This window comes from Canis aureus, chromosome 9 (assembly GCF_053574225.1).
Source record: "Canis aureus isolate CA01 chromosome 9, VMU_Caureus_v.1.0, whole genome shotgun sequence".
NCBI classification, from domain to species: domain Eukaryota; kingdom Metazoa; phylum Chordata; class Mammalia; order Carnivora; family Canidae; genus Canis; species Canis aureus.
This window is the reverse complement of record NC_135619.1, coordinates 30,016,489-30,039,576: the sequence shown is the minus strand read 5'-3', so window position 1 is coordinate 30,039,576 and position 23,088 is coordinate 30,016,489. Positions and strand designations below refer to the sequence as shown.

The following is a 23,088-nucleotide window of genomic DNA, read 5'->3' as shown; positions in this document are numbered from 1 at the left end:
CATTCCTCAGGAATTAATTTTTATGGGATCTCTTTTCATTGAATTAGTGCTGATTTGATAGAAAATTTCTATTATGATACTAACGGTCAAGAGAAAGAGAGAATTCCTTTTTTTTCTTTCTTTGTATCTATTGTACCTTTTTTTTTTAAGATTTTGTTTATTTATTCATAGAGACACAGAGAGAGAGGCAGAGACACAGGCAGAGGGAGAAGCAGGCTCCCTACAGGAAGCCCGACGTGGGACTTGATCCCGGGTCCCCAGGATCACACCCCAGGCTGCAGGTGGCGCCAAACCGCTGCACCACCGGGGCTGTCCCTCTATTGTACCTTTGTAAACTTTTTTTAGCATTTAGATATGGATTCGCTATATTTAGTGTATTTTTTAGTCTCAAAAGACTATGAATTTTGAGATAGAGACCATCTAAGATCAGAGCATAGTACTCAGCAAATATTTGATAAAGGAATGAGTCATTTAAAACTAATCTTCATTTATTCTTTTAGACTCTACCCCTTTGTCTTCAAAAAGCTCACATTTGTGGAGGGCCTAATATATGCCAGGAACAGTTTGTAGAAGTCACCTCATTTAATCCTGCTAAGAACCTTATGAAGGTAGATATTGGTGTACCAGCTGTGTGACCTTGAGCAAATTACTTAACTGCTCTGAGCTAGTTTCCTCATTTGTAAAAATGAGGATGATGACAGTACCTATCTAATAAGGCTATTATGAAATAACATGTTATAATAGTGTCTAAGACCTAATAAGTGACCTAATCCAGAGTCATTTATCTAACAGGTGTGGGGCCAAGGTACATGCTTATATCTACCAGGTTCCACAGCCTGTGATGTTTCTATTATGAAGATGGAAAAATGAATGAAAGTTGGCCATAACCAGCATCATCAGTCATATGGTCTATCTGTGTCCAGAGGATTTAACATTTCTTAATCCAGATTTAATTCACACATGGAAGCTTGAATGAAGTCTTAATTCCTCCTCAAATTCAGGAGAAAGGCCACAAGTTGTGAAACTGGATTGTATCTGGAGGAGTCAGATTTTGAACTCAGCTTTTGTTATTAACCAACTCTATAAGACCTTGATCAAGATTTGTAGCTTCTTAGCTAATTTTAAAATACTCAAATGCCAGGATTCTCTATGTAAGGAGTTGCTTAGATTTATCCACAATATGAGATTTTAGAATTACTGAACAAAACTATCTACAGTCTTATTTCTGAGTAAATTTACTGTTTGTAATCCAAGAGGTTTTTTAAATTTCACTTCTGTATTCATGATGGACTTTTGCTTTGTTGTAGAATATATTATATGTCTTGGAATGTAATAGTATGTAATTGGATGAAAATATACCCTTAGCACTTACATTAGTTATATTTAGCATTTTAAAAATTTTATTTAATTTAGTCAGAGATAGAGAGAGATACATAAGCAGAGGGAGAAGCAGGCTTCATGCATGAAGCCGGATATGGGACTCAATCTCGGGACTCTCTGCGATCACGCCCTGAGCCAAAGGCAGATGCTCAACCACTGAGCCACCCAGGCGTCCCTATATTTAGCCTTTTTAAAAATATATTTAGCATTTTTTAAACTTCAACCTCACGTCTTAACCTTTCTTTTCTTTTTTTTTTCAGGATATTGACAGAATTTTCAGTAACATTTCAGATATACACGAATTGACTGTGAAACTTCTAGGTTTGATTGAAGACACAGTGGAAATGACTGATGAAAGCAGTCCTCATCCCTTAGCTGGCAGCTGTTTTGAAGATTTGGCAGAGGTAAGTTTACAAAGCTACTTTGTAATTCTCATTAAAGTCCTAAATGGTGTATTAAGAAATTTAGTAAGATACTCTTTGTGAAAATTAGAGGACATTGCTGACTGCTATAAAACAATACTTAAGGTTTAACCAGTAGCAAACTAAAATTACATTGTCTATATTTTTAATGACACTTACTTTATGGTGTATTTATGATAATATTTATAGTGAAAGTTGATTGAGTAGTAGCATTTAGGATTTTTTTTAATGCACGCACATTAAGATGAAAGAAAATAAATTTTACTGACCATTAGCTGTTTAACTTTTGTAGATTTTTGTCTTAATTTCCAAAAATTGAAAAGGTTATATTTTAATTTTTTTTCCGCAAAGTGAAAATCATTTTGTCATTTTTTAAAAAAGATTTTATTTATTTATTCATGATAGACACAGAGAGCGAGAGAGGCAAAGACACAGGCAGAGGAAGAAGCAGGCTCCATGCAGGGAACCTGATGCGGGACTCGATCCCGGGACTCTGGGATCACACCCTGGGCCAAAGGCAGGCACCAAACCGTTGAGCCACCTAGCAGTCCCTATTTTGTCTTTTAAGTGATTGTAAAAGTAATATAACTCATTGTAAAAATATTCAGAAAGATAGAGGCAAATATAAATAAAATGAAAATCACTCAATTTTGCAACAACCAGAGATAACTTATCCTTACAACATGTATTATTTAATCCTTAAATATATTTTTCTACTTATAGATATAAACCTGTTTGTTTACCAAAACAGACTATTTTCTCCTGTTCTCAACATATCATGAGAATTCTTCATGTTAATAAATAGACCTCCACACAACTTTTTTAATATATTGAAGTTTAGTTGACCATACAGTGTTATATTAGTTTCAGGTGTGTAACATGGAAATCCAACAATTCAGTGTTCACTGCCATATGTGTAGTTACCATCTGTCACCATACGACATTGTTACAGTATTATTGATTATATTCCCTATGTTGTGCTTTTCATGTAATTTACTCACTACAAGTTTGTACCTCTAATCCCTTCACCTATTTCATCCACTTCTGCCCCTCCCTTCAACAGTTTTTGAAGTCTAAATTAGTCCATGTTATATAGAGACATCATAACATATTTTAACTCCTTACTGTTAATAAACATGTAGGTTGTTTCCATTTTTCGTTATTGTAAATAATATTGCAACAAATATATTTCTTCTGTCTTCATAGTCTAATAATTATTTTAGAATATATTCCTAGAAGTGGCATTGTAGTCTTAAAGATGAGGAAATTTTTAGAACTTTGGAACATTTTGCCATATTTACTTCTAGATAAACGCTAATATATGCTGCTCTTTTTCCCCACCCTTTCACTAACTCAAGGTGTTATTCTATTCATTTTTGCCAGTCTAATGAGAAAAAAAAAGCTTTTATTTTTAAACTAATCATATTGAACATCTTTGTATTATAATCATTGGCCATTTTTTATTGCTTTTGGAAAACAGACTCTTAAAAGTACTTTCTTCAGTTTTCATGTAAAAGATTTCCTAGTTTTATAATCTTTGCTTATATTTTTTAAAAATATAGATCACTTTTATTACATCCATTTTAGAGACAATGAAAATGATAGTATAGAAGTATAGTATCAGTATACAGTTACTGATACCTAAGCAAAATATTCAGCCTTGATTCTTATCAGCAAGTTTTTGTATCTTAGTGTATTAATCTGTAACCTAGTTGTTTCCTGTTCTTTTAAAGATATCATGGTTCAAAAACAATGTGTTTTCTAATTTTTATTTTGTTTTTTACTGTGATAAAATATATATTACACATTTTGTAAGATTTGCCATTTTAACCATTTTTAAGTTTATAATTCAGTGGCATTAATTAAATTCACAATGTTATATGACCATTACTGCTATTTTTTTCCAAAACTTTTTTATCACCCCAAATAGAAACTCTGCACTCATTAAGTATTAACTCCCTATTCTTCCCTCTCCCTAACACCTGGTAACTTCTAATCTACTTTCTTTATATATGAATTTGCTGGTTCTAGGTACTCGATATAAGTGGAATCATAACAGTATTCTCTTGTTTTTGCTTATTTTACTTAACATGTTTTCAGGGTTCATACATCATAGTATGTATCAGAACTCCATCCATTTCCTTGGCTGAATAATATTCCATTGTATATCTATATATCTATATCACATTTTGCTTATCCATTTATTTGGTGGATGGACACATGGCTATTGTGAATAATGCTGCAGTGAACACTAGCATACAAATATCTGCTTGAGTCTCTCTGTTTTCAATTCTTTGGGGTATATATACAGTGGTAGAATTGCTGGGTCATGGGGCAATTTTTTGTTTAGCTGCCAAACTGTTTTCCATAGGGCTACACCATTTTATATTCCCACTGGCAGTAGATGAGGATTTCAGTTTCTCTATTTCTTCACCAATACTTGTTATTTTCTGAAAAACAATGTATTTTTAAAATACGAAGATGAAACAAGTCCCTTAGTTGTAACTAAACATTGGGGGTATTGATTATTGTCAAATAATAGGAATTTATTTAGATATAAACATTTATGAAATATGGGAAATTTCTGTATTATCATTTTATGTTTATTAATCTTTGCTTTTTCTAATTTTGAAAAGTGTAGAGTGGATAAAACAGTGGTACCAGATTTTGCTTCCTTTGAAATTACCTTAAGTGTAAACTCGTTTCAACCTAGGCTTACCTAGGTTGAAATTTCAAATTCAAACCTTGTTTTACTAATAAATACTCTTCATTTACTGGGAGTAAATGTGCATAAGCATTTTAGTAATTTGATAACTTATGACCACAAATTCAGTGACCTATTTTAAAACCTTAAGACCTTGTCATCTATCACTGAAGGTCATTACTTACACTTTAAAAAATTTCCTACTTATTGTTTGCCTTCTGAAAGTAGAGAACAAAAAGTTGTGAAATTAGTTGAGGAGTTGAATAAAAATCTGCCATTAAGTTATCTGCCATATTAGTAGAAAATATGTTCTTTTAAACCTAACATATTCTCCTTTTTTAAAAAAAATAGGAGCAAGCATTTGATCCTTATGAAACATTATCACAGGACATTCTTTCTCCAAAATTTAATGAACATTTCAGTAAGCTGATGGCCAGACCTGCAGTGGCTCTACACTTTCAGGTAAACTCAAATTGAATGTTCCTTTTTTTTAATAAAGCAACTAAAATATCTCACCATCTTATCTAGAATTGTAAATTCTAGAATCCTTTCATAAAGCACATGATGAAATAATTTTCCAGTCCTTCAAAATCTGTTCATTGAAGCTTGTATTAGATTATCTTCTGTTTTTTTGAGTTCTTTCAGTCATTCCTTAATGTAGAAATCTTTTATAGAATATTATTGCACATACTAATTGGCTAAAAGAATCTGGCACGTTCTAGATCTGGGATATAGAGATCAATATGCAGAGCTATTTCAGGAGCTAGAACAGAAATCATAAAGAGTGGAGAATATCCTCATTTACTATCCATATTGACTTCTCTACCAGGCCTGGAATTTAAAAGAGATAAATATATTAATGGGGACTATGCAGGTTAGTTAGTTCAGTAATACAGTTAAATGAAATGAAAGAAAGTGGAGAGACAAAATTACATTAACACCCAAAAGTTATGTTGGCATTTATCTTTAACTACTTACTGCTGTGGAAACTTCCTGCATCTCAACTGGCTTTTCTCCCATAGCAAAGGAACATGGTCTTGATTGTCCTAACACAAGCAAATAAATAAAAACTTTCTTCACTCTCTTTCCCCCTTTCATTTTTTCCATTTTTAGCCAGTTATCTTCATATTACTTTCTACCATTCTTTATCAAACTGCAACCTTCTGTGTTCTGATCAGGATATAACATTAAAAACTGCCCCTGCAAATAAACTTAACTGCCGAGTCCAGTGGATATTTCGATTTCATATTAATGCCTGTGGTATTTGTTCATGCCCTGCTTGTCCTTTTAGCTCTCATGGTACTTTCTCCTAATTTTCATCTTCTTTAGTTTCTTCTTTGTCTCCTTAATTGCAGGTCTTCTCCAATTTCTATTATCAGCCCCTGCTTTTCTGCCCCTCTGTACTCTCCTTGGATAACTTTATCCATACATTCTGCTTTAGATATTGCATATATGCTGGTGACTTCCTGTTTGTATTTTCATGCCTTAACTCTCTTATGAGCACTGTGTGTGTATATATACTTTCATATAACTAGCTGCCCCTTGAACTAATTCACTTGAATATCCCACAAGCATTTCAAGTGTAACATGTTCTTTTTTTTTTTTTTTTTAAGTGTAACATGTTCAAAGCTGAACTTACCGTCTTCTTTCTGCCTTCTTTACTGTGAATTCCCATTATTGTCTTCTACTCTACTCAATAACTTGTCAACTTGGAATAAAAATTATACCTAATTTTCAAAATTTACATCAATGAAGGAATAATTTTCTTAAGCTAAATCTTATATATTCATATAAACCATAAAGTAAATCCTGATTAAATAGGACAATGTATCTATAAGATCTTCACATAATCATTAAAAGCACTAACATTTCTTATTTGATTACTATTTTATTAGAAATTCTTAATATGGGATTTGAATGTATAGGACCTAATTATTTAACTATTGTTCCAGGCATTTAGTGAAATTTAAAGACTTAGATAAAAACCCTTTTCATGCCAAACTCGTTTGTACTATATTAACTTTAAAAATATCCATTTAGTGTGAGGTGAAGAAGATAATGCTTCATTAAAAAAATATATAAAACAAACTTCTTTAGAAGATACATAGCACACTTTGAGAATGAGCTTTGGAGTGAGAACTTCTGGCTTCAGGCCAATCAGTAATTATGTTTTTCAGAGCAAGTCACTTAACCTTAGAGACTTAGTTTGCTCATTTGTGAAATGATGATGATTATAGTTTTTGTGAATATCAAATGAGAATACACTAAGCACATTTAGCATATATTAAAATACTCAAACATTCACTTGTTTTATTTATAGTTCTTACACTGTAAATACACATCTCATTAGCATTTTAGAATACACTTTAATAGCCATTTCAGTGCCAATTAACAATATAAATGATCTTTGTAGACTTAATTTTAAAGTTTCATCTTGGTTCCAGTTAAAGTATTATATGTAAAATATACAAAAATATATCTAGAGGGATTCGCATCACTATCTTTAATCAAATGATGAAAGAAATTAATCTTCAGGGATCCCTGGGTGACACAGTGGTTTGGTGCCTGCCTTTGGCCTAGGGCGCGATCCTGGAGACCCAGGATCGATTCCCACGTCGGGCTCCCGGTGCATGGAGCCTGCTTCTCTCTGCCTGTGTCTCTGCCTCTCTTTCTCTCTCTGTGACTATCATAAATAAATAAAAATTAAAAAAAAAAAATTAATCTTCAGGAAAATGACTGGACATATGGAAACAAGTCCATTGAGCAACTTTTTTTTTAGATTTTATTTATTTATTTGAGAGAGAAAGAGAGCATGAGTGGGGATGGGGAGGGGCACCAGGAAAGGGAGAAGCAGACAGCCTGCTGAGCCGAGAGGCTGATGTGGGGTTCAATCCCAGGACTCCAGGATCATGACCCAAGCTGAAGGTAGACACTTAACCAACTGAGTCACCCAGGTGCCCCCATTGAACAAATTATAATTTAACTTCAGTTAACAATTTATAAGGATTATGTGAGTGTTTGCCATTCTTAAAAGAATCCTCACTTTTAAGAAATATCATATGACAGTCTTTCCTTATATATTACTGTTGTGTCTATTTATCTGATGAGAAATACTAGTTTAAATAAGTCAATGTTAATGGCATTTAAAATCAATATGAATGACTTTTAAATCTCTTACACATTCTAGAAAATCATTTATTCTATAGATGATTAGTTTTGAAAACTGGGATATAACTACCCCTAGATATCACACAAAGGTTTTCCAGGTCATATAAGGGCACAGACAGCTCTTTAAGGAAATCAGTTTCTAGCCTGCTTTCTACCTTGTGTTTGTTTTTGCGTTCTCTTTTCCAACTTCTCTTACACATTATGCCTTGCCATATTGAATTTCCCATTATGCATTAATCCAAGGTATAAAAACCTATAGGGTCCCAACCAGGGGGAACAAAAAACTTGCTCTTGAAGGAGAGAGTTCATTGAGTGCAAAGCAAAAGAGTTTTTAAAAGCAGGATGTGGGGTAACTATGTTAAAAATAAAAACTTAGTAGCTAAAATGTCATATCATATCTAAATCTATGTCTTGAGAAACAAAGGATTAAGTGAGATCATTGTTACAAGAGTAAAATTTTTTTTTTAAAGTACCTCATCATTCATTGGACATTGGAATGAAGGAGAGGGTAGGTTTGTGAAGTTCTCATACCTGGGGGTACAATGTTAGAAGCAGTTATAGATTCTTCCAGATGCTTCCTATACTTTAGGCTATGACATTAATGTGTATACTTGAGTTTAAGAATGAAGTTAGACTTTCTGTGGAAGTTGTCTGATCTAGCTCTCTATTTTGACAGTGAAAATTGGCTTTGTCAATGTAATTATGACAGGCATTTTTCATAAAATAAATAAGCTAGATCTGAAGTTTAATCATTGTTTGGTGAAACATATTTAAATTACATCTACAATATACAGCATCCCCCAAAATACATCCTTCATAACTATTTAAACTTAAAACGTTTCAAATGATGATGTAAAAATATACAAGAGGTTACATAGCTGTCAAAATTCTTTTAGGATATGGGGAAGCCAAAACATTTGAGGAAAAGTTGTATAGGACTACTGTGAAAGTTATTTTGGCTGTATAAAAGAAGTAATGAAATGTATATACCTATCAAATAACTTAAAGGAGGAAAAAGCCCTTCATTTTATGGCACTTTAATTTTCATGTAGAACATGCTTTCCATTATAGTTTTGGTTAAGTCTGTATCATGTATTTTTAAGTTATTCTGTTAGGCATTGTTATTATATATTCTTGATACCAGTGATATACAGTTACATCTTTTTGCTTTGCAGTCCATTGCTGATGGTTTTAAAGAGGCAGTTCGTTATGTCCTTCCACGCCTTATGCTAGTGCCTGTTTATCATTGTTGGCACTATTTTGAATTATTAAAGGTAAGGTGAAGGCTTCCTGAGCCAAAAGTACTTGGATTTATGAGACTTAAGAACTAGTTTTTGATCTGGTCATATTATTTTTAATGCTTTTTATTCATAAATATAAAGTAATTCAAATGTTTACCTTCTTTTCCATGGAAAAAAGCCTGTATTTTCTTCATATTATTTCAGAGTAGTAGATAGAGAAAAGTATGTCTTTATCTGTCATTTCATAATGTAGAATTTCAAAGTATTAATATAGAGTTTACTTTTTTCTTTAATTTTTGGAGGCAACACTGTTTTAACTCTTTATGTAAGTAGTTAATAACTGTTATGCATAGCAGTGGTCTAGATTTCCATCTTGTTTTAACTTATTAAGAAAAGCACTTTTAAGTCTGACTTTTTTTTTTTTTTAAACAATGCAGTATAGTATTCTTCCTCTCTTAGCAAGGACCCAAGCAACATGTAACAAAATATTATGGTAAAACTTGAACCCTTTATACTTACTTACTTATTTAGTAAAGATTTTCTTTGAGAGAAAGAGCACAAGTGCAAGCGAGAGGAAGAGCAGAGGAAGAGGGACAAGCAGATTCTATGCCGAGTGTGGAGTCTGACTTAGTGCTTGGTCTCACAACTCTGTAATCATGATCTGAGCAGAAATCAAGAATTGGATGCTTAACTGACTGAGGCATCTGGATGCCCCATAATTTCAAAATATCTTGCTCAGTAAAACGTTCTTCTACAACTTTTAAAATTGGTTTTTAGAAGCTAGGCATCTTTCCACCTGAGTATTTTGTACCTCTCCTTTAGGATACCAAGTTGTTGGTTTTAGACGACTCATTCAGACTTTTTTCATCTAACTCTTTAGTAATAATATTAAAGTTAGGATAATTCTGTATATTGTAGGCACGCAGGTAAGGAATTCATTTGGTGATTTCTAATGAATAGCTATCAATAATTTTTTTGAAGCCTTATTACCCATAATGTGTGACGCTGAAACTCACTAGCTTTTGAGCACAAATAGGTGAACAACTGGATTCTGAATATCTATGGAGACTAAAGGATCCATAAAGAACTCATAAAAATGATTGTAGGCTTCATATGAATAATACATTGGCTGTCCCAGATGTATGTTAGGATTTCTAAAATTTTGAGGATGATGTCTAATTGTAAGTCCTATTATTAGTCTTATAATTGCCTTCAAATCTATGCCAACATTTAAAAATCCTGGTTTGACTTTATAATTGAAGCTTATTTTTATCCCTGTCTGGATGATCGGTTTTAAAATCTTCAGTGTTGATCTTAAAACTACTATGTCTGCATCTAAGATCAGGACATTAACTATGATAGCCTAACTCATCCTGAGGCCTTAGCTACTTCGCCACCAATTAAATACTGGACTCTGTGTCCTCTTAATCATAATTGGGACTAGTAGTTGGTCAGCTAATTAAAGAATCATGAGGCACCTGGGTGGCTCAGTTGATTAAGCCTCTGCCTTTGGCTCTGGTTGTGATCCCAACATCCTGGGATTGAGCCCCCTGTCAAGCTCCCTGCACTGAGCAGGAAGCCTGCTTCTCCCTCTCCCTCTCCCTCTCCCTCTGCCTTACCCTCTGATTAATGCTCACACTCTGTCTCTCTTTCTTAAAGAAATAAAATCTTTTTAAAAAATAAAATAAAGAATCAAGGTGACTGGGTGGCTCAGTCGGTTAAGGGACCACTCTTGATTTTGGCTCACATCATGATTTCAGGGTCATGGGATTGAACTCCAGGCTCTGCACTAAGTGGAGAGTCTGCTTAAGAAATCCCTCTCCTTTTCCTTCTGACCCTTGCTCACCTCACATGCACATGTTCTCTCTAAAATACATAAATCTTAAAAAATAATCATTAAAAAATATACACTTTATTTTAATAAACACAAAGCCCCTATAGATCGACATTTTTATGTATTTATGTGCTAATCTGTTGACTTAGGGTAAAATCTTTTCTTTGAACATGAATCTTTCTTGCTTACATCACAAAAATTGTCTTCTGTGATTTCTGTTTCCCATTTCTTTTTAGGTGATACATGAATGTAAAGATGTTTGTAAAACCATTTGAGTGCAGAAACCTAGGTTTTTATAATTTTTCCAAATCTTTTATAGTATCTTCCTTATACCTTTTTAATGGAGCTTGCCTTTAAAATTACTTGAGTTTTCATATAAATATCTTTTTTTTTTTTTAATCTTGTTTAAGAAGAGAGCATGAGCAGGGACCGAGGCAGAGGGAGGGGGAAGAAAGAATCTCAAACAGACTCCACACCTAAGGGTAGACCCCCATGCAGAGCTCAGTTTCACGACCCTGAGATCATGACCTGAGCTGAAATCGAGTCAGTCGCTTAACCAGTTGAGCCACCTAGGCACCCCTATAAATATCTTTTTTTGTACTCCTATTTCTTTGACTTCTATAATGAGTAATTAAATTACATAATTACAATATAAGCCCAACTTGCATAAACATATTTGGGAACATATACAACTGGTTCTCGGTAAGCATGCAATTCAATTAGTGGGATCAGAAGAGCCTAAATATTCTAAAATGTGGTCCAGTTATTAGCATTTATTGTACTATGGGACTCAGTCTTTATGTTATACAGTGGGAATAACTCATAGTAAGAAATGCATTTAACATCATATATATATGTATATATATACATATATGTATATATGCACATACACAGAATAAAAACTTTCATGAAATGCTACTTACCATTTCATACAATGTCCACTGTTTATTCTATTCCATTTCTTTCTTTTAAAAAGTAATTGTGATCCTCTAATGGATTATGACATCATTGCAGTTTGAAAAATACTGAAATAAGGACTAATTCTAGACACAAACTAAATGGATTATCACATGGGAAGATGAGAAACTACTTTTTACTCTTAAATTAGTTCTGACTGTGATACTATTGGTTTTTTAAAATATTAATTTATTTGTAGTTGTAAAATATATATAACATGAAACTTAACATCTTAACTGTTTTAAGTATACTGTTCAGTAGTGTTAAATATATTGTTATGCATGCAATGTGACTAAACAATTTGGGTTGCTTCTACTTTTTGACTGCTGTAAATAATGCTGCTATGAATATGGGTATACAAATATCTCCTTGAGAACCTGCTTTCAATTCTTTTGGATATGTACCCAGGAATTGCTGAATCAAATGGTAATTCTATTTTTAATTTTTTGAGGAAACACTGTACTTTTTTCCATAGCACTACACCATTGACATCTCCACCAACAATGCACAAGCATTCCAGTTTCTCTATATCCTCATCAACACTTGTTATTTTATGTATTTTTGGTTTTTGAAAGTAGCCATCCTGCTGGATGTAAAGTTAGATTTCATTGTGGTTTTGTTTTGTATTTCTCTAATGATTAGTGATGGTGAGCATCTTTTCATGTGCTTGTTAATCATTTTGTAAGTTCCTGGGGAAAATATCTATTTAAGTCCTTTGCTATGTTGGGGGGTTGTTTGTGAGGTTTTATCATTTTATATATTCTGGGTATAAATATATTGTCATATATATCAGTTGTAAATATTTTCTTCCATTTCTGTAGATTGCCTTTTTGTGATATTCTTTGGCTCAAGTACTCACCCAAAAGAAATTTCATTTCATGTTAAGCTTACTTTGGATAAGAACCGTAAGAAAGAAGGCTGGACCAATGTAATTTAAGGCTGCCACATTCCTTAGGGAATAGAAAGTACAATCCTGGAGCAGGTTTAAGCCTATTTTAATCTGAAGTATTTGTTCAGTCATATACCAAGAAGGATTTACTTGTGGACACAGCATTTAAATATTATTCAAGTTTTATTTCCCAGAACCAGAATTTATGATAAACAAGGTAGAAAAATTACTACATAATGAAAAATTATAGCATATTACATGCAGTTTGCTTGAAATTATTTTATAGTACATTGTTGAATTATTGTTATTCATAGCAATACTTTAAAGTTCATCTTATGGGTAATATATTTTTTGTTTTTTTCAAATTTATCCCTTTTTAAAAGATTTATTTGTTTAGTTTAGAGAGAGAATGAAAGTGAACAAGGGGGATGGGGCAGAGGGAAAGAGAAACTCAAACAGACTCCACGCTAAGTGCTCAGAGCCCAGCTAAGGGACTTGATCCCACTACTGCGAGATCACGACTAAGAGTTGGGTACTCAATCGACTGTACCACCAAGCATTCCTCAAATTTAATCCTTCTGAGGCTGATCACAAAGTACTTTCATTTTGTGTTTCTTCCTCAGATAAATTATAGATTTTTTTCTTAATGTATATTTAATCCTTATATAAGAGGAACAAGAAAAAATCAATTCATTTCCTGATTCATAAGTGACTTTATAATATACTTATTACATTTAAATTCCACCATATTCTATATTTATCCTTCTGTTGATAAGAATATATCTGGTCTCTCAGTTGAGAATTGACATATTCAAGGCCTAGTAACTCTTTTTTTTTTAAGATTTATTTATTTATTTGAGACAGTGTGTGGTGGGAAGTGCTGAGAAAAGAATCTCAAGCAGAATGCCCACTGAATGTGGAGCCCGACACAGGCTCAGTCCCAGGACTCTGAGATCATGACTTGTGCTGAAACTGAGAGTCTGTTGCTTAACTGTCAGAGCTACCCAGGCACTTCTCAAGTAATATTCTTTAACTCTGGTCATTCCTTGGAAATTTAGTCATGAATAGAATAAAAATTGTCTTCTCAAAAGAACCTAATCCTTCTTAATTTAAAGCCTAACAGGAAAACCTATTAATAATTCTAAAGAGGTTCATTGGAAAGGATAAGCCAGTATTTCAATATGAGACAGTTGAGTTTCTTTATGTAATACTTTTACCTTTTACTTTGAGAACCATAGAGAAAAGTTATTAAAATAGTGTAGTGTGCTGCCTACACCTGGATTCACTAATTGAGATTATGTAACATTTGCTTTGTCACTGTTTTGTTCCTATGAGTGTATTATAACGTTAAGAGCTTGATTTTTTTTTTTTTTTTTTAAGATTTTATTTATTTTTTCGTGAGAGAGAGAGGCACAGACATATGCGGAGAAGCAGGCTCTCTCCAGGGAGCCAAATGCAGGACTCAGTTCCAGGACCCCGGGATCACTACCCAAGCCAAAGGCAGACGCTCAACCAATGAGGCACCTTATGCCCTGAGAGCTTGATTCTTAAGGTTAAGCTCAGGTCATGATCTCATGGGCCGTGGGCTTGAGGCTGGCATTAGACTTCATGCTCAGTGGGGAGTCTCCTTGGGATTCTGTCTCTCCCCCTCCCCCTGCTCTCTCTCAAATAAATAAATCTTTTTTTAAAAGGTTGTCATAGTCCCTATTGAAATTAATGTTCTGGCTATTGAAAAAGACTATAAGAAGTATTTTGTTACATAATAAATACTCTTTCAGGGCTGACAATCATTCAAGGATGTCCTGAGGAATAATAATGCATTTTTTTTAGTGGCACATAAAGAAAAGTGATAGGTTTTAATGAGATGAATTTGCCACCAAATTACTAAAATGCTATTTTTATGAAAATGTAGAGAGAGCTTTATTTAAGCACATGTGTTATTTCACATCCAGACTCTACTACCATAGTAATGAATTAGAAACAAATTTATAATTTATTATAATTTACCTTTAGGCACACAGACATCCACAGTAGATACAGCATTTTATAGCAATTCAAGAGAAGCATGGTAAGTATTTCAAGAAGTCTTGCAGAGTTAAGAAAAAACTTACACGAAGTATAAAATCTTGGGCAGGATATACTTATAGACAGATAAGGAGAATGATTATCAGGTAAGCAAGGAATATATTCTTCAGTCAAGTTCATAAGGTACTACACCTATTGCAAGATCACTTCCACTTTATTGCTTATTTAGGTGTATATTGAAAGGGCATTTATTCTCTGACCTCTTTCCTGAAGCACACCAACTTCATTTTATTTCTTAAACTGCTTAATTATCCAGTGTATTTGAACATTGAAGGGGTCCCCTTCTACTCATGGTCACCAGATTTAGGCATAGACCAGTATTTTGCTTAATTACCTGGTTTCATGGTAGAGAGGCAGTGTAGTGTGTGGCAAAACATATGGACTGTGGAGTTAGAATTTCTGGGTTTGAATACAGATTCTGCTGTTCATCTTGGGTAAATTACCTAACCTCTCTGTGCCTTGGTTTCTTCATCTAATAATAGTACCTATTTTATAGAGTTGTAACTAAGATTTAATAGGGTAATGCATACAAGAACATGCACAGAGTAAAAACTCTATAAATGTTTATTGTTACTTGTTTAAACACTTAACAAAGTTGTGAATATTTATACAACCATCATTCATTCTAATTACCTTTAGGTACCTACCATGTGCAGGTTTTACATTTTACTATACTAAAAATGAATAAAACCTATACCAGACTATAAAGAGTTCATGGCTTAGAGGAGAAGATGCATATTAAATAATTACAACAAATACGTGTAGTGAGTGTCTAAGAAGTAGTACAATGGAATCATTGAGGCAAGAGTAACTCTGTCAAAGGAAGTAAGAAAAAAATTAATATGGGTATTGGGTATATAGGGATTTATCCTGCTATTCTGTTGTGTATGTTATTTACGTTTGGGAGCAATGAAAGACAAATGCTGAGGAACTATTGTAGATTAAAAGAAAATAAATCACAACATATGTAAATCAGATCATTATATTGTGCACTGTAAATTTATGTACTGCTATATGTCAGTTAATTATATCTTAATAAAACTGGAAAAAAGAGAGCCAATAAAAACATGTCTGTATCCTGTATTGGAGAGAAAACTACTCTAAAGGACATTATTGGGACATTTGACAAAATTGGATATGCACAAAATTAGATGACAATAGAGCTTCATAAATGTTAAATCTCTTCAAGTTGATCCCTATACCATTAAAGAGTATCTTTGTTCTAAGACCACACTACTGACGTACTAAAGGAGTGAAGGGAAATTATACTATCTCTTTGAGAGTAATTTGTATATCACTTGAGTTTTCCTCATATTCCAAAAACAATCTCAAAACTATTTAGCAGTTGTTATCCTTCCTCAGCAAAGACTGAGAATACCGAAAGTCTTTACTTTCAAATAGCTCAGGAGAAAAAATGGTACACATACACTCACAGAATAATGAAGCATATGTAGCAAAATGTTAAAAATTGGTGACTAGTGGTATGCAGAAATTATTTGTATTTTCATAGCTTTTGTAAAAATTTGATATTAGTTCAAAAGAAAAAGGGAAGGGAGAGAAAAGGGAAGAGTTTTATAGAGAGGATGCATTTGAGTTATCATAGAGGCTAATTCATTGGGTAGAAAGAGAACCAGAGGCAGATATGTAGAAAGCCACAGGGATATGAAAGAGCATGACTTATTTGCAAGTAGTTCAGTATGGTAATTTCTATGTTAATATAAGATGCTTTGAATACATTATTTTAAGTGTCTGTAGACAATTAGCTTGAATATTTATTTATCTGGTGTTTATTAAAATTCAGAAAACATTTAGCAAATTAGTGGGCTAAGATTATGGCAGAACCACTGCTTTATATACTTCTATTACTAGGAAATCTTGTTTTAAATATCCTGAAATATCCTTTAAATATCCTTTTTTTCCCCCCACTCCTTGACAGCCTTTACATGGATATTTGGGAATAACATGGCCATTTATATGTAAGAGTTTGAGCAGCCTTAAGACCAAGTAGACCATAGAAATTTAGTATCCTCATATAACTAAATAAAAAAGCACCTATCAGAGAGCAGCCTGGGTGGCTCAGTCGGTTAAGTATCCGACTCTCGATATTAGCTCAGGTCATGATCTCAGGGTTGTGAGATTAAGCTTTGTGTCAGGCTCCATGCTGGACATGGAGCCTGTTTAAAAGATTCTTTGTCTCCCTCTCCCTCCCACCCTGGCTCCCTGCATGCCCTCTCGCTCGCTCTCAAAAAGAAAAGAAAAAAAAAAGTCCTCATTTTGATAGATGAGAGGATCTTACTAGAGATAATTTGAAATTTGGATCAACAAAACTAGTAAGAAAAAACCTATAATTAAGCATTTTATATCATCAGTATCCATGTTTGTAAGGAATATTGTAGAATAGAGCTGAGAAGAATCTTTCTGTAAGAAATCTTTAGCAAAAGAAATGATTTTGCTAGTAATTTGAAGGCAGAATGACCACTGATCCTTTTCCAAACTTCTTTTGGTATTTTGCCTCTTTTCCTTTCATCCTTTTATTTCTTAATCTATAGATTAAGGTTTTATTTCTAATGAGAGTCACCTTAATTGTTTATATTGCTGATCTTTTGATAGCAAGACTTCTGCATGTATATCAAAAAATATCAGGTGCTCTGTAGTCTAGAAAATAATTTCTAGGACATATAAATGAAAGATAATGGACCTATAAGACCTTATGTTCAGTTAGAAAAACATGCTACTCTTGATCTCAGGGTTGTGGGATTGAGCTCCATGTTGTGTGTACAGATTACTAAAAAATAATTTTTTAAAAAAGGCAATGGAGCGGGGGATCCCTGGGTGGCTCAGTAGTTTAGCGCTTGCCTTCTGCCCAGGGCATAATCCTGGAGTCCTGGGATCGAGTCCCGCCTGCATCAGGCTTCCTGCATGGAGTCTGCTTCTCCCTATGCATATGTCTCTGCCTCTCTCTCTCTCTCTCTCTCTCTCTCTCTCTCTCCCTCTCTCCCTCCTCCTCCCCCCCCCCCCCCGTCTCTCATGAATAAATAAAATCTTTTATAAAAAAAAGGTAATGGAGCTAGAACTCAAACAGTATTTATTCAATTACTTGCTGAGGAAAGGGAATCATTGCTGAATGGTTTTCAGACTGTTCTTGGAATATAAGAAAATTTTATCACAAAATTTCTAGTAAGGTAGTTTAAAATCATGAAATTTAAGTTTTTAACAATTTTCAGAAGGTAAAAAATTTTCAGAAATAAGTGGTTGTAGGTTTTCCATATTCTTGCATGAATGTATTTATATTGTATCTATGTAATCTGTATGTAATATCTCTGTGATGCTCCACTGTTAACTTCTAACAAATTGAAACATTGGAGCATCATCCAATCTAAATTACTTATTATAAGGTAAATTTTCTTTCACGTTGAGAGTAAGATACAAGAGAAACCTTTGGATAAATCCAGTAAAACCAGAGTTGTTAGAATTAATAATGTAATTTATAAGCCTTATTTCTAAGAGCTGATGAGAGAACATTAACTTTCATGGTTTCTTGTTATTTACTACAATGGTTGAATTTTATGTTGTAAAAAATATCAGCTGAATTTCACAGATGCTATTTGCAGAAAAGTTTATAATGGATTGGGTGCTAAAGTTAGCATACTTGGTTATATTGTATAACAGATATGGAGGCTTTTAGGCATTTCTGAAACTTAAGAACTTAATCATTAGAGAATATGAAATAATTTCTGTGTTTATCTTATAGTTACTAACAAAAGCAACTTGTAAGCTTCATGTTTTGCTATTTTAAACTATTTCTATATATCTGGAAAATGTCCAAATGGTTTTCACAGTTGCTTTTTTTCTTTATTGTTCTGGCAGTAGTGATCTATATTTGTATTATATTTACGTATGTAGAAAGAGAGTTGGTTTTGAAAGATCAGTTATACATAATTAAATAAAATTATTGCTGGTTTTATTAAGTATATTTAAATTTTGAGTTTATAATAGTTGTTGCTGTTTCCTCTAACTACAAAAAAGGAAAAGAATTGAACAATACAGGTTTAATTTTTGTTTGTTTTTCTTAGCAATTGAAAGCATGTAGTGAAGAGCAGGAAGACAGAGAATGTTTGAACCAAGCTATTACAGCTCTTATGAATCTCCAGGGTAGCATGGACCGAATTTATAAGCAGTATTCACCTAGACGCCGACCTGGGTAATTCCAAACTGTTGAAAATATGAATGTTTCTGCATACTTCATTTATTATTGTAGTTATACTTGCATTCTTCAGAGTTATACTTTTGTTTTACATTTTTCTTTTGGTCTCTTAGTTGCAGAAAATTGGCACTGTCTTATTGTTAAGATATATTTAATAAAATTTTAAAAGATATAACTAATAGTTTTGTACATGTTATATAAGAAATTTAGGATTCTTTGTAATTTTAGTTAGTATGGCATTTGGAATGAAATGCAGAGTTTCTCTAGTACTTCTCTTTCACAATAATGAAATTGACACATGTATCAGTTGTGGCAAAGTTAGTAGAAGATAGTAAATGCTATGTGCAAAATCTAGTGTTTGGTTATTTAATATTTTCTCACTTGATTTGAGGTGGTTTACACTTAAAGAAATTTGGGTTGCTCAGTCATTGAAAAAGCTAAATTTATCTTTTTTTTTTTTTAGGGATCCTGTTTGCCCTTTTTATAATCGTCAATTAAGAAGCAAGCATCTAGCTATTAAAAAAATGAATGAAATTCAGAAAAACATAGATGGGTGGGAAGGCAAAGATATTGGACAGTGTTGTAATGAATTCATTATGGAAGGTCCATTGACACGAATTGGTGCTAAACATGAACGACATATTTTTCTCTTTGATGGCTTAATGATTAGCTGTAAGCCCAATCATAGCCAGTCACGCCTTCCAGGTTACAGTAATGCAGAATACAGATTAAAAGAAAAATTTATCATGAGGAAGACACAGATATGTGATAAAGAAGATACTTGTGAGTGCAAACACGCTTTTGAGTTGATATCCAAAGATGAAAACAGCATAATATTTGCTGCTAAATCGGCTGAAGAGAAAAATAATTGGATGGCCGCACTTATTTCTCTTCACTATCGTAGTACACTAGATCGAATGCTAGATTCAGTGTTATTGAAAGAAGAAAATGAGCAACCATTGAGATTACCAAGTCCTGAAGTATATCGTTTTGTGGTAAAAGACTCTGAGGAAAACATTGTTTTTGAAGACAACTTGCAAAGTAGAAGTGGAATTCCCATTATTAAAGGAGGAACTGTGGTGAAATTAATTGAAAGATTAACATATCATATGTATGCAGGTATGTGAAACTCATTCCAAGTGCTTACTTACCTAGGGCTGAGAATCTAAAAACCTTCTCAGGGTTGTTCAAAAATGCTTGAGGCACAGAAAAAATGGATTGCCTCTGAAATACAAAAAGAATTCTGTAGAATCAAAAGGAATAAATAAGTAATTAAATGTCACTATAATATTGTTGACTTCATTAATTAGTAAATATTCATTAAAAATTGTATGAATCTTGAATCAGAAAACAATCCGCTTTAATCAAGTAATACAATGATTGACGGGAAGGCTCTGGTGGGAGGAACCAGAATAAAGAGAAAAAGGAAGGAAGGCCTCCAAAATATGCTACTTTGAATTAAAGAAACTGAATAAATTGAACATACAACTTGTTTTATACTCTCTTTTCAGATCCCAATTTTGTTCGTACTTTTCTTACTACATACCGTTCATTTTGTAAACCACAGGAATTGCTAAGCTTACTGATTGAACGGTAAGAAAAATATTTACTTTACTTACATTAACGTTTCATAAAAAGTTAACTATTTTGTTCCTTGCAAAGTGGTGGGTACTAGTATGTACTCAACTAGTTTTTGAACATAATTTACTTGGCATTAAATTAATAGTATTACTGTTCTCTTCAATAAAACTATTTCCTTAAAAGAGACTTTTTTACTTGTCACTTTTAAACAGACTTTTTATTAAGGAAACTTTCAAAACATAGAAGAGTATAGTAAACCATCATCCAACTTCAGTAATTATCAATCCATGTTTCAGCTGTTTCCCCACTGTCTTCAACACCCTAACCCTGGGACTATTTTGAAGTAAATCCTAGACAACATATTTCATCTGTAAATATTTTCATTTGTATTTCCAAAAGATAAGTATTCTTATTAAAAACACAATCACAATCTCATTATTATACCTAAAAAAATTAACAGTTCCTTTTATTATGATTAGTTTTTAAAAATTAAGTTTTGAATTTTTCTTTTTTAGATAGCATCTGGGCTCCAAAGTAATTTTTGGTTCACATTTAAAAACTTAATACCAGAATTTTATCTTGACCTGTATCATTATGTTGTATTATGAATTAAAGTTCACCAGACTGAATTACTGTAATGTGCTATGAAGATCTACTTAGTTGTATTTCCATGTCCAAAATAAGGGAAGCATACTTCTTAGACTTATATTTTAGCTATTTTTCCTATAATTGGGCAAGGTTTCATTTTTTTTTTTAAGCTTTGATTATTAACTTATCCACTTTATGTCCTTTATTGTTTAAAATTCATTTATATTCATTTAAAGAAGTTTATTTTCATTTTAAGAAAATAAATATTAGGGATTTATAGAAAACAGATTTTTTTTTCTATAGGTCTTTTCCATTGACCTTTTCTATATTGCTCAGTGCTAGTTATTAAACAATTTTTCATAAAAGTAAGAATATTGAATCTTCCTACTGTATAGATAGAAGGCAATTTCCTATATAAGTAACACTTTAAAGGGAAGTTTATCAGTAATTGTACTTTCACATAAGTGGTAGGAAAGATGGTTGCTTAATATAATTTTTTTTGTTATATTTGAAATCCTTTTCATTTGTGTATGAACAACAAAAAGTTTCTCTCACTTTCCTTCTTTTCTTCTTAGATTTGAAATCCCAGAGCCGGAACCTACTGAAGCAGATAAATTGGCTGTAGAGAAAGGCGAACAGCCAATCAGTGCAGACCTTAAAAGGTTTCGCAAGGAATATGTCCAACCAGTACAACTTAGGTTTGGCCTGAATGTTATATTTTTATGACCATTCAGTTTTTGAAATATAGTTAACTCATAAGTTATTACCTCTTAATTCAGATATAGGTATTGTTATACTTCATAATAGTTAAACTTCCAAAGTTCTTTTTTTTTTTTTTTAAGATTTTATTTATTCATGAGAGACACGGAGAGAGAGAGGCAGAGACATATGCAGAGGGAGCAGCAGGCTTCCCACAGGGAGCCTGATGTGAGACTCAATCCCAGGACCCTGAGATCATGACCTGAGCCAAATGCAAACGTTCAACCACTGAGCCACCCAGGTGCCCCTAACTTCCAAAGTTCTATGGGAAGCTACCCTTAAATTCCTGAAGAAATTTAATTATTAAAATATACTGTGTTAGGGGCGCCTGGCTGGTTCAGTCGGTTAAATGTCTCCCTCGGCTCAGGTCATGATCTCAGAGTCCTGGGATCAAGCCCTGCATTGAGCTCCCTGCTCAGTGAGGTGTCTGCTTTGCGCGCGCTCTCTCTCTCTCTCTCTCTCAAATAAATAAATAAAATCTTTAAAAAAGTAAAATAAAATATACCGTGTTATTTGCATCAGATACCTCTGGCATGTGATATATTATGCTTATTGACCAGGATACCTATTAAGTAAAAATTGTAAATTTCATATGCATGTGCCTACTGTCAACCTTGTCCCTCCCCCCTTTGTGATCATCTAGTAATCCTGGACTTTTTTAGTTTATAATATTTATGGCATTTTTAGCTCTTTCCCCACTGTTCTCCCACAAAAATTATTAATTCATCTAAAAAACCAGTAATTCCTAAAATTGTATTTGATAATAACAGCTGCTAGTTGTTAGGAATGCCTAAGTGCTTTTATTGTTTTTATCTCATACTGACAGTACAATTACTACTTTATATATGAGGAAATTGAAACTTAGCAAGATAATGTAATTTGAGATAGGTCATCACAGAGTGATTAGCAGAACAGGATTCAAAGCCATAATCTTTCTGACTTCCTCTAAGTCAGTGGTTTTTTTTTCTTACCACGGGGCATTGAAAATTGGAGGCTCCTTTCATTAGCCTTCTTTATAGTCCCTAATTGTACATGATCTAATATTTTTTCTTTCATATTTCATCTGAATATGAAGGTACCTTGATTAATAAATTGCAGCTTTGGAACTGAATATGTTATTTATTTTCCAGGATAATTGCCACAAATAAATGCAGTTTTTAGTGGAATGATAGAGTTCTGTCATATTAATGATATGTTTCCCAGCCAAAACTTTTAACATGTCTTTCTTTGTATAAGAAGATGATATTTAAAAAAATTTTTTTAATAAAAAAAATCT

General features: G+C 33.0%; 1 protein-coding gene and 1 long non-coding RNA gene across 5 annotated transcripts in view; one reads left to right on the top strand and one right to left on the bottom strand.

Annotated features, from left to right (window-relative positions):
• SOS2 (SOS Ras/Rho guanine nucleotide exchange factor 2) overlaps nt 1-23,088 on the top strand; it is an 80,717-nt gene that overhangs the window by 27,775 nt on the left and 29,854 nt on the right. For 2 of the 3 annotated variants that reach the window (XM_077909225.1, XM_077909228.1), the window contains exons 6-12: nt 1,641-1,784; nt 4,858-4,968; nt 8,850-8,948; nt 18,754-18,881; nt 19,348-20,003; nt 20,396-20,477; nt 21,629-21,751. In XM_077909225.1, coding sequence (XP_077765351.1) covers nt 1,641-1,784; nt 4,858-4,968; nt 8,850-8,948; nt 18,754-18,881; nt 19,348-20,003; nt 20,396-20,477; nt 21,629-21,751 — 1,343 coding nt within the window. The remainder of the gene's footprint in view (nt 1-1,640; nt 1,785-4,857; nt 4,969-8,849; nt 8,949-18,753; nt 18,882-19,347; nt 20,004-20,395; nt 20,478-21,628; nt 21,752-23,088) is intronic. The other variant, XM_077909226.1, reaches the window with a different exon arrangement.
• LOC144320556 (uncharacterized) overlaps nt 1-23,088 on the bottom strand; it is a 56,369-nt gene that overhangs the window by 13,143 nt on the left and 20,138 nt on the right. Inside the window, exons 3-4 of one of the 2 annotated variants that reach the window (XR_013386188.1) lie at nt 5,485-5,552; nt 3,887-5,337 (exon numbers count right to left, since the gene is read on the bottom strand). This is a non-coding gene — a long non-coding RNA (uncharacterized LOC144320556). Of the gene's footprint in view, nt 1-3,886; nt 5,338-5,484; nt 5,553-23,088 lie in introns of those variants that run through there. The other variant, XR_013386189.1, reaches the window with a different exon arrangement.